General features: G+C 41.0%; 1 protein-coding gene across 4 annotated transcripts in view; it reads right to left on the bottom strand.

Annotated features, from left to right (window-relative positions):
• camkk1a (calcium/calmodulin-dependent protein kinase kinase 1, alpha a) overlaps positions 1-12,242 on the bottom strand; it is a 128,037-nt gene that overhangs the window by 30,317 nt on the left and 85,478 nt on the right. For 2 of the 4 annotated variants that reach the window (XM_050038132.1, XM_050038155.1), the window contains 2 exons: positions 8,136-8,183; positions 996-7,800 (listed from right to left, as the gene is read on the bottom strand). The exons of 1 other annotated variant lie outside the window; for it this stretch is intronic. In XM_050038132.1, coding sequence (XP_049894089.1) covers positions 7,728-7,800; positions 8,136-8,183 — 121 coding nt within the window. In that variant the 3' untranslated portion in view covers positions 996-7,727. Of the gene's footprint in view, positions 1-995; positions 7,801-8,135; positions 8,184-12,242 lie in introns of those variants that run through there. One more of the 4 variants, XM_050038140.1, reaches the window with a different exon arrangement.

Here is a 12,242-nt window from a genome sequence, read left to right as displayed (position 1 = left end):
CATCCCAGGAAGTGCGCAGCACTGAAAGAGAGTCACATGAGACCACTAAGTTATGGCCATTTCGAGGTATCATGTTCTGTAGCAGCCCAGTCACCAGAAGAAAACATTGGCATTGTACGTTTCTGCAAACCACGGATACGTTACATTTCTACGTTTTATTTGTATCATATAAACGTTTCTGAAGCGACGTAGTATATGAGCTGACTTTGTCATCTTAAGGTGGAGGGGATGGTGGTTAGTGTAACACCTTGGCGAGACGCCTGCCAAGCTGCAGACCACTGTTCAAGACCAACAAACAATAAAACTTTTTGGGGGTTTTTAGCTGTTTTTCTTGTGGATTTTCAGGCCCTAAACATGGGCGTTTTGTATCGATTTATTAGACAGTGCCACGATAAAGGGTTGTTTTTTTTACCAAGACATCGCTGCTTCACTAGTGGGGATTGTGCAGCCAAAACCAGGTACTTTCAGCTGAAACATAATTTATTTCCTCACCGTAACAAAGTGATTTTTGTGCCGAAACCTAACCACACAGTAAACACAGCCTCGTCAGAACATACTGTATACACACGGATCTGTTGCTGATGTTCCTGCAGCTTTCAGCCCCCAGACTGGGTGTCTTTACTACCCCCTCGCCGTTTTTACAGCTGGGATTGTGCCACAAAAACCAGGTGTTTTTAGTGTCCAGTTGCCGGTTTTTGTTTTTTTTTGACCTCTTGGATAGTGCCATGAAAAGTGGCTGATTTTTATCAAGATATCACTGCTTTTCTAGAGATTGTTCTCCCAGAGCTAGGTATTTTAAGCCAAAACATGATCTTTTTCTAACCATAACCAAGTGATAACTGTGTCTAAACCTCACAACACATGAAGCACAACATTTTTAAAATGTTAAGTTTCAAAATATCTGCTACATCAGTGGTTCCCAAGTGGTTCAGCCACAGGGTCCAGATTTCTCCTTAGTCATTAGTTCACGGTCCACACAGTTAAATATATCCAGATTTCTCCTTAGTCATTAGTTCACGGTCCACACAGTTAAATATATTTAGCGTCATACTTGCGTTTGGCCATTTCTCAAGCTAGTTTGCTGTCTCTGTCAAGTAGCTGTTTGGTATTCACTACTGCAGGAATCAGCACTTCAGAATAAAAGCTCTGTGCTGGAAATTCACTGTACTTACAAATAAAATGTGATTTTTACAAAGTTGATACCTGTGGTCCATTCAGAATGGACACACGACCCCACCAGTTGGGAACCACTGCGCTACATAATAACGTACAAACGTAACATGGTTTGCAGAAATGTACATTGCCAATATTTTTGTTTTTTGGTAATTGGGTTGGCTGTAGTACCAGCTTTAGGCAAAATTCAATTAATTACATTGGGCTCAATCAGAGTTGATGCAATGTGTGCAGATATCATTTAAATGTTTAGATAAACATTAAAAAGACATTTTTTAAAATTGTATGAAATTTAGAGAAGACTGGCAAAAATGTGTCACCTGAGTGGTTGGAAATCTCTGCAGGTATGTAGGGAATAGGTGTGGCCTACTGTATATGGATTGATTGACAAATCTGGAATAAGGTATCAGTAAAAAAACAAGAATAAAAAATAGCCACATGGTGATGTAACCTGCACCAAAAAGTTCTTCCTTTGCCCATCGTTCAATTTTCGGAGTAGTCATATAATCAGAGGATTAAATGTTTCATCTTCGAGGACAGCTAGTGATCATCCATCACTGTGTCTGTGAAGAAGATTTTTGAACATAAAGCTGCTTCTGCGCTCTGGGCTCTGCTCATAATGGGGTCAACAGTGTTTTAACATTATGCATCTTTTCAGCAGTAAAAGAAGTCCCAGTTACACAACATTCACAATTCTGTTGTTACATGGATATGCACAGCACCTTGTTACTGCAGCTGTTACAGCGTTCTGACACAGACAGGAGAATAAGTTACTGGAAACATACTTGAGTTTATAAAAATTCTCAAAAACCAAGTAGCAACGCTGTGACATGCAGATCGATATCAAAAGCACAGGAGACTGTGAGAACATACGATACACAGTAAATATGCTCTTTTACAGGTGAAGCATACAGTTTCTTCCTTGATCATGAACTGTACAATGTGAAATGGCTGGCAGCTACCAGTAGTGTTATAACTTTTAATATTCAATTACTTTAATATCTGAATGTGGAAAAGTGCAAATATTTAAATAGAAGCAGTATTTTTCTTTCCAACTAATAAAATACAGTTCAAACGATGAGCAGCTTGCTCTGACAGCAGGGGAATGCCAATAATGCACCAATGATAAAGACAACAACAATATTGCACCTCTGACAAGACAAATGTCTGTACAAACACACAAATAAAAAGCCGGCAACACCTAGTAAAAAAAACAAATCTCATAAACCCTTTTTACGTAAATAAGAAAGAGCACACAATTTCATACTTTTTGGTTCAAACAGCCCTTCATTGAAGGTTTCCCTGCAAACGGACCTCAGTGCCTCCTCTCACCTGCACCATCCTCAGCAGAGAGAAGGAACAAACACAACGGAGAACCACATTATTAAATAAATGAGCCTTATTTCAAACTGCATACACCTGGTCGCCAGAATAAATGTTGGCACTGTACGCTTCTGCAACATGGATATGTTAGATTTGTTCATTTCATATGTAGCGGATGTGTCAAATTTATGTTGTGACAACACTGTGGTTAATGTGATTAGGCTAGGCGCAAAATCCACATTGGAAATGTTCCGACATGTTTAAAAATGTGCAGTTTTGTTGCCACAACCCCAGCGGAAATGTTCCGACGTATTGTCAAAGAATGTGTTTTTGTTGGCACAAACATGGCTGAAAACGTCCTAACATTTTGTTAATAGATTTGCAGTTTTGTTGCAACAAACACAGCTGGAAGATGTCCGGACGTATCGTTAAAAAATCCACGGATTGGTCGCCACAAACTTATCCGAAATTATATATCGTCAAAAAATGCCCGGTTCTGTTGCCACAAACATGGCTGAAAATGTCCTGACATTTCTGTAATAGATGCACAGTTTTGTTGCAACGAACGGCTGGAAGATGTCCCAACATTAAAAAATACCCGGTTTTGTTGCCACAACCCCAGAGAAAATGTTCTGACATGTTGTCAAAAAATAGGCAGTTTTGTTGCAATAAACACGGCTGGAAGATGTCCCAACGTATCGTTAAAAAATACCCGGTTTTGTGCCACAAACTCAACCGGAAATGTTGCCACATATTGTTAAAAAAAAAACAGTTTTGTTGCACCAAACACAGCTGGAAATGTCCTGACATCTTGTTAAAAACACCCACTTTTGTGGCCACAAACATAGCTCTAAATGTCCCAACTGGTCACTAAGAAACAACTGCTTTTGTTGCCACAAACTCAACCGGAAATGATCTCAAATGTCATCAAAAAATTCCCAGTTTTGTTGCCACACAACTGTTCCGATTTGTAGGTTTTGTTGCAGCAAACACGACTGATGTGTCGTTAAAAATACCAGGCTTTGTCACCACAAACACGGCAGGAAATTCCCAGATGCATCGCCAAAAATAACAAACAAAAAATTGGTTGCTGTCTTTTTTTCTCGAACACGTCTGCTGCTGTTGGATGGTCATTTTAGTTATGCTGACATGATACGTATGAAACATACAAATGTAATGTATCTGTGGTTTGCAGAAATGACCAATGACAACATTTACTCTGGTGCCTAGGCTGGTATAAAACATTTTAGACACCTAGACATTAAGTTATTTATTTATCCTATACAAATGACCAACTCTTTAACAGAGAAATAAAATAAAAAGATATAAAGCTTTACATTCCCACATGATAATAAAGTTGACATCCTAATGTCAACAGAATCCATGATTTACACACACAATGTCCCTGCCTCTGAACATGACTCCATAAAAACATGGGCTTAATAACAAGATGTGAAAAGTTTTTCCTTTCAGATCCTGTGGATCCCTCTGTTCTCTGTGCTTTAGTTTGCATCCTTCACTGCAGGACACTGAGGCCAAGATTAATGGAGGAAATGCAAAGCGCTGCACTCCCCGTTTCTAATCAGCCACACTGGGGACGGCACTGAAGTGGATGGTGGAGTGTTGTTGTTGGCAGCCTGGGCCTAATCATGACATTGAAATGCTCCCTTTCACTGCAGTTCAAGTGATCAGAGCTCTCTGCCAACCAAACACGCTTTCCTTCAGAGGGGCAACAACCCAGACCAAAGGAAAGAATCCAAATGGAGTGATAAAAACATGGATCTGAAGCAGAGCTCATGTGGAGGCTGAGATGTTCTCATAGATTTGAGTCGGCAGAGACGAAACAAACCACAGATCTGTCCCTTTTTTAAGTTCACCAACCACCTTGAATACAATGTTCATTTCAGTCATCTGCAACATTTGCATCTTACAGGACTAACTAGCGTACCGAGCTTCACAAACATACACTGCTAGCTTCAAAACCTCAGCCAGGCAAACTAGTTAGGGACTGTCCAAAAATTACTTAAGCAGCAAGCCGAATTAGATCTTACATTTTGTTTTTTGTTTTTTAAATTGCACAACCCTTCCCTGCAGTATTAATATATTTTTGGGCCCTACCCTTGACTTCTCAAGAATTTGAAGTGCTGTTAATGTAATTTAAAATCCATTTCATTTAAATTTTACAAACATACTTTCATGTATCTATAAAATTCATATATTTATGAGAATACTTCTCACAATTGCCGCTAACGCATAAATTTAAAGTGAATTTTACAATCACTAACACCCTTTTGTCAAATCAGTAGCCACATTTTAAAAACTTCAAACACAATAAGCACAAAACAACATCTGCTGTGGGCCATACCATTAAATCAGTTCATGTAGTTTTCAAAGAAAATGCAGTCAATTTACATGTTTCTAAAATGCTTAAATTTCCTTTACATTCAAGTTCACCCGACAGCAAAATAATGGATCTTTCTTGTCTTATTTACAATGAGATATTTAAATGAAAACCTAAAATCCAAAATCTTAAATATAGCAATATAGCATAAAGCACACGATTTTTGTCCTTTCCATGTGGCAAAGTACATCTTTATGAGCCACTGTGCACACCAGAGGCATCAATTTTATTCCCTTTTTTATTAATTCTGCAAGGGAATACTGAAATATAAATTTGGTATGTTAGAAAATAAAAAAGCCCTACTCTGTTCCTCCAAAAAAGGCAAGCTAACCTTCCCTCTGCAAAAGGACAACATACATAACAGTGCCCTTTTTCTGACGGCCTTAGTAATTTGTGTACAGTCCCTTATCCTGGATAACTTCTAAAAACGCTCGCTGATGTTGTACTTTGACAGTGAGATGATTCCCGCTCTGCGTCCAAGAATATTGCATAATAATAATTTCTAATTTGTGAGGGGAATTATATCAGTCTGTGCACACTCACCATCCAACAACGTACACCTCCAAATTTCTTTTACAATTACTTCACATCAAATCAAACAGCGCAGTTTGATAAGAAAGGAAAGAGACAGTGTTAGAGAACAAAAATCATCAGACAAACAAAAGTAGGGGTGAGGAAGCGTGAAATGACTTCTATCACAGAAATAATTACACATTACACAGTGATGAAAGTCACTTTGAAATGTGTTCGAGCGCGGCAAAGTCACCGTCCCTTCCGTGTGGTCACCCTTAGATAGGGAAGTTCAACAAGGCAACACAGGAAGGACCTCGACCTTTGTCTCACAGCGCCAAAGTAAAAGCTAATGGCACAGATACAAGAATCGGGCTGTGAGACAATAACACTGATGACACTTCAAGACATCTATGTACAATAATAAAACAACTGATCACTGATCAGAAACAAAAAAGCCCTGTAGTTCACCGAGGAGGCGATACAGTGTCATTTCCATGCTGAAGTCTGTGATGATTATTCTCTTCGTCAGGCTGGTTATGACTGTGACAGGTGGCCACTGACAGCCTGATGATGACACTCAACTATTCATCCATGCAGACGTGTAAAAAAAAAAGAAAGAAAGAAAGAAAGAAAGAAAAAGTTTGACAGTTTTTTTCCCACATTACAGTGTAATACCAGCTGACAAACATGGCCGTGCCTTTCTCCCACAACAATAATTTGAACTGTTAATGATCCAGAAAGGCGGCAGAGTTCCTCTCATCGGTTCACTGGTGCCAGTCACAACAGTAAGAGGTTGAGTAGTTAAGATAAGTAGCATTGTAGATCAAACTTAGAGCCCAGAGAGTCAACATTAGAGAAGGAAAATGGGGGAAATTGGGGTGAGAAAAGTTCTCAGATGCTGACAGGAAGCAAAAAACGGAAGCAAGCCTGAGCATAAAAGTCTGAAAGTCAAAGGGTAACTTTGATATATTTCAACCTGGACCTTATTTCCCCATGTTTTTGTGTCTAAGTGACTAATGGAAACAATATTTTTGAACCAGGCTGCAGTGTAACCACTCGCGGGATGTTCTCATATACATATACATCCACTGAAAGAGCTTGTTTTTGCCAAATACAGGCTCAAACTGTTATTCTAAGTGCCTAATAACATTATGGAAGGGATCCCTACAGAGATAGACCTTTCTGAAGAGTAAGATCCTTTTTGCTAAACCAGAAACAGCCCCAAAATCGCCATCACTAAACCCAAACAGTAATTTTATCATCGTAAAACACACCTTATTCAAAGTCGACAGAGACACAATAAAAACTCACAAAAGCAGGGGGAATTAAGGGTTCATTTCAACCAACCAAGAGTTTGTGACTGTTGGAACAGTGCAAGGACGACCCAAGACGCTTTTTGTCGACCTTGAATGAAGCTTTTGTTTGGTGTTGTTTGGCGGTAGCAAATTTTGGGGCTGTTTCTGGTTAAACCAAAAGATTTGACTCTTTAAAAAAAAGGTTCATCTTTGTAGGGATCCTTTCCATAACGTTGTCAGGCACTTAAACCGCATTTCCACCAAACACCGTCAGTATAGTACCTTTAGAACCGGTATGTAACCCGTATGGACATGTACCTAAACCCTATAGCATTTCCACTGCAGACAGGACTCTTAAATACAGACAGGGTTTTTACCACTCTTACTGTATTTTCACTTCACTGACGATGCAGAAGAATGTTTGCACCTCGGTGATCGTCCACAGAGCGGGGTTGCATGCTGACATTTTCAGAGCTAAAAGAACAGGTTGGAGTGTTTACAGTCTCCGTCGCAATTGATTGGTTTGTGCACTGAGTCCTTGTCGAGCAAGAGTGGCGATTCTCTCTTGAACTACCAGCAGAGATGTGGAGCGTCTCTTTTGGTACCATGAACAACTTTTGACAATGGAAACTGTTCTAATGTGTAGAAAACAGAACTGAAGTGAACCGGACTGGTTGGTGGAAACAAGGCAAAAGAATAACAATCTGACCCTGTCAGTGGCAAAAATAAGCGATTTTAGTGGAGGTACATTGATTGCCCAAACATGCTATAAGTCCTATTAGTCACTTGGACACAAAAACATGGGAAAATAGGGTCCATGTTGAAAAATACTGAAGTTACCCATTACAAGCAATAGAGCAGATTTAAAAGTCTCTCCAGTGTTTAGAACAATGCATCTGCAGTGCGTCACTGATTTGAAGGAAATGCGTGGATGAAAGGGTGAGCACACAGTGGTTCAAGCAGAGGGATGTAAAAAGGATGGCGTTTAAGACAAAGCTCTGCTGACGGGAGTGTCGTAAGACTCAAGAGGACGGCTCGTCTTCATGCAGGTCCTCCAGCTCTCCTTCTCTGGGTCCATCCCCTGTGCTGCTCTTTCTGAGAGAGGACGAGAGACACAGAGAGAAAACCCTTAATATGAGATGTCCTAAATGATATTAAGCTTTTGCTTTATCTCTCCTGAAGCAGCAAAACCAGAGATGCTTTTTTTCCCCATTTTTCGTTACATGATGAATGTTTAAGACACAATGTAACACAGCACTGAATGGCAGCAGCAGGGAGATGAGAGAACTCTCTGAGATGACAGCTGGGGAAGGGTGATGCTGCCCCATCACTTCTCATGATGGGGGATAAGCGAGAGTCGAGGAGTCTAGGATGATGATGGGCGCAGCGGCTGGGTGATGTTGGACAGACAGCGTGCCAGACTGGATTACCTGAGTGAGGGGTGAAGTTTTAAAGTGGGCCGGAAAGGCCACGAGTCCCTGCAGCACAGTGGGAGAAAAGATGGAAAAGTCACAGATGAGAGGGTAAAGGTCACCTCAGGGGGTCAAAGGCAGGGTCGCTGGTGGAGACGACCTCCCCCCAACACACTCCACCTCCTCATTCTGAAGATGCTAAGTGTAGCTTCAGTAGTGCCAAGATGAGCAGTCAATCGACCAACCAACAGTGTAATAATCAGTGACAATTCTGATGAGATTTCCCACTTCATACAAATATACATTTAATATTTTGGGACTTTGACGGCTCAGACAAAATAAGCAAGATTTTTTTTAGACCAGTTTTACGAATCAAGTTCAGTTTACTCAGCACAGGCAGTACGACTCAGCAGAGGCCCTAAATGATGGACCCGAACCCTTTAACGAACCTGGGAAATTCATTCCAAAATCTGATTGGACCTGATAATTTCAGAGTTTGCGTGAGACGCTACAGGTATGATGTGATTTTTCCCAAGTATGACATGCTCCTGGATCAACATCCCACATCACATTCCTGGACCAACATTACAATCAACCAATCACAGCCCTCTGACATCATCAGTGTGCTGTTCCTGTGTGTCTTTTAAAATTCCTTTGTGCTCCAGAGATAAGTCAGTTTTCCAAAATTAAGTTAGTAAAATAGAACAAAATCTTTTGCATCATTAAACGAGGACCTTATAAGCTACTGTGGGGTTAATGAGTTAGCTTGCTAAGTACGTTGGCTATGCTAACAAGCTTGCCAATAGGCTAGTTCACTTGTGTGGATATTATTTTTTTCAAGATTGCAGTGCTTGTGTTGATCCAGGACCACACTGTCAAATAAAAATAGTTTTAAATAGGCAGTGAAAAGGGAGGGAAAATGTGTCCAGGTCTTTACAACTGAGGAATGACATTATCCTTACTCTTAATGTTTGTGAAAAATATTTTAGCCTACTGACAAGCTTACTCCTTAGCACAGCCTACCTAGTTATCAAGCTAACATGCTAATATTCTAGTCTATTGGCAAGCTTCCTCGTTAGCATAGCCTACCTAGTTATCAAGCTAACTTGCTAATATTCTAGTCTATTGGCAAGTTACTCGTTAGCATAGCCAACCTACTTAGCAAGCTAGCTCACTAACCCTGCAGTAGCTTATAAGGTTTTCGTTTAATGTTACTGAGAAATATGTTAAATTTTACGAACTTCTTTTCGGAACATTAGCTTAGCTCTGAAGAAGCAAGAAGGAATTTTGAGAGAAGCACAGGAGCAGCACGCTGATGATGTCAGAGGGCTGTGATTGCAGTGTTGGAATGCGATGTGGGATGTTGATCCAGGATCATGTCCTACTTGAAAAAAACAAAACACGACGTGCGATACTACAGTCCCAACTCAGTGCACGTTTATAGATATAAGTATATAAAAATATTTTATAAGCGTCTGCATGTACCAGCATGGCCTTGCTGAACATGTTTTGTCATAATTTGTCCTTTCTTTTCTAAGATTTGGTGCAAAGTTTCTTATCTTCTGCTATGAGGATGTTGTGACTAGTGTAGACGGGTCATTGTGATTTGGTAGTCAGATTTCTGCTCCTCAGAAAAGATCTCATCTAATTATTGGTATCAAGTGATTGATTTATCACACCTGGTGGGAATCTGTCTGTGTCTCTATCTGTTCTGTGAAGCACTCATGATGGTCAAGGACCAAAATGTTTGCTGCTGTTTTCACTCACTCTATCATTTTTTTGCACTTGTAGCACCTTTATGTGCACAGGTGTCTTACATAAATTGACTATTTTTGAATTGATCTCAGCCTGTGAACCTTTTTGTGGAGTCCGGCCCAGTTGCACTGGCGTGCCGGTATCTCCTCTGCCATCCTTTCTTATTTGTCTGTTGTACCAATGCACCCATGACAAACGTTTTGGTTGTCCTTAGTAGGTGCCATTTCACAGAAGTGCTAAGACTTTGTAGATCTCTTCAGTAAGACCACATCACCCATAGAAAAAAAGATACTTCTTGCCCCACCACCTATGGCATGACTCTACTCTTTAAGTGGAGTGTCTCTTTAGCTTCTCAGAGGCTGTCAGTGTTGCTGTTTATGCTCCTATGAGTACATTAATGTCTCAAAATGAAAGTGGTTGAAACAGATGATAAAATGCAACATGTAAGCCACATTGTTGTTTTTTTTTTTTATGGCCCTGCCATTAATCAACAGTTTTCATTCATAACGACATGAAGCTCAAGCATCAGAAACTCTGACCTGATGTACAGACTAAACATTTCAGTTCAGGGCTTTGTGCTACTTTAAGTTTTACATGTACAAAGCCCTGTTTTTCCCTCATTATCCAGCAGGGGGCAGTGTTGATTCAAACTCCCTGCACATCTAAAGACACCTTCACCTTAGATGGCAGCTCTCTGCCTGCCTGGAGTAACAGGGGAAACCTCAGCCTGGATAGAAGAGAAATTGTCTAATAAAACTCTCACAATAGGAGATCAGAGTCTCCTCTACATTCAGCGCGACAGTGGCCCATCTTCATGACAAACTGCTGCACAGATAACACAGATTACTGTCCCAAGGGCACCCGCAGTACAGCAGGGAGCAGCTAGAGATGCTCTGATTTGCCCATGACTACACTGTATATGTTGGAATTGCACGATGCCATATGACAATTGGCCATTTCCCCTGTGATGCGTTAAATTCATGTAAGAGAAAATCCAAGGTCAGCCTAAGGCGCTGGTAGATCTGTAGCATTCTCTGTCACTCTAAATCCCTCTACCCTTGAAAGCTGAAAGCAACACACAAAAAACACTTATAAAAGCTGTAAGCTCCACGGCACACAATGAAAGAATGAATTATGGTGCTATGGCAACCCAAAGCAGCAGCTGCTGCTGCTGCTGCTGCTGCTGCTGCTGCAGGAGTGAATGCTAGTTAACCTGATACAGCAGACAAGAGACAGGTGTGAAGTACAGACCTATGTCAGAGTCTCAAGCAAGCTTTGTTTTTATCCTCCTGGAAGAGATATGCAGGTTCATTGCAACTGGGTTGTATGAGGTATTTATTACCTACAGTAGATGGCGGTCAACACACCCCAGTTTGAAGAAGCAGGCAGGAGTACTGCCGCAGAAGCTAAGCAGTGTACTGCTGTGGACGGGGGCAGCAGCAAAACTTACATTAGCCACCTACAAAATCAATATCAGTTTAAGTGTACACTATTTTTAGAATATATCTATCACTCAAAGTAACCAGGCTCCTCTGACACAAACAATACATTGCAGAACACAAGTGCTTCTGGTCTACTGCTGCCTCAGTCAGTTAGAGTATGTTATTGTGTTAGGTACGATTGATTCATACTGTGCCTGAGTATGATTACCCCTCCTCTCCACTCCCGTGCCACTCAGCTTTCACATTATTAATGTTGCTCTGTACCCGAGCCCACTTGCGTCATCATCTCTGTGACAGTTTTGTTGTACTTAAGTGTAGAAAAGAAAGTGGCAGAAGAACACTGCTGCCCTAAGGACCATCATCAGTGGGGACTGGCAGAGCAGCGAGGCGAAGCTCTGCTCCTGGCCGGAGGATGAGCTGCTAATGTCAGGCGTTCTGCCTCCCGCTGGTGCTCTGACTGAAGGTCAAAGGAGGCAGCAAAGCCTGATCTGATCTGGTCTGTCTGGTCTAATACAGAGGCATCAGTATTAATCAGTTAAACACTCCCTGTAGCGGCATTAAATAGCAGCTCACTTCTATGTATTGGTATAGTTGGTGTGCACACCTGATGTGTACTATACCCGAGTACTCATGAGCTGTACTTGAGACCACCTTTTCAAGGATCAGTGTACCGTGCCCTGGGAATGGTACACAGTGTTCACACTAATTAAATTAACTGGACTTTGGGAGTCAAATGTACTCCAGCCTTGGTCCCTGATGTGAAAGCCCGCTTAAGGGGTTAGTTCGGATTCATCAAAGTCACACAATAACACAAATAGACTAACTGATAGAGCCAGCAGTGGACCAGCAGCTCCAAAATTAGTGTTTTCTTCAAAGGTGTCTGGTGGCTTTGAAAAGAACACAGATAACAGATTAATTCGCTCATTGT

Source organism: Epinephelus moara, chromosome 3, assembly GCF_006386435.1.
Source record: "Epinephelus moara isolate mb chromosome 3, YSFRI_EMoa_1.0, whole genome shotgun sequence".
Taxonomy (NCBI): Eukaryota; Metazoa; Chordata; class Actinopteri; order Perciformes; family Serranidae; genus Epinephelus; species Epinephelus moara.
This window is presented reverse-complemented; position numbering and strand designations above follow the sequence as displayed.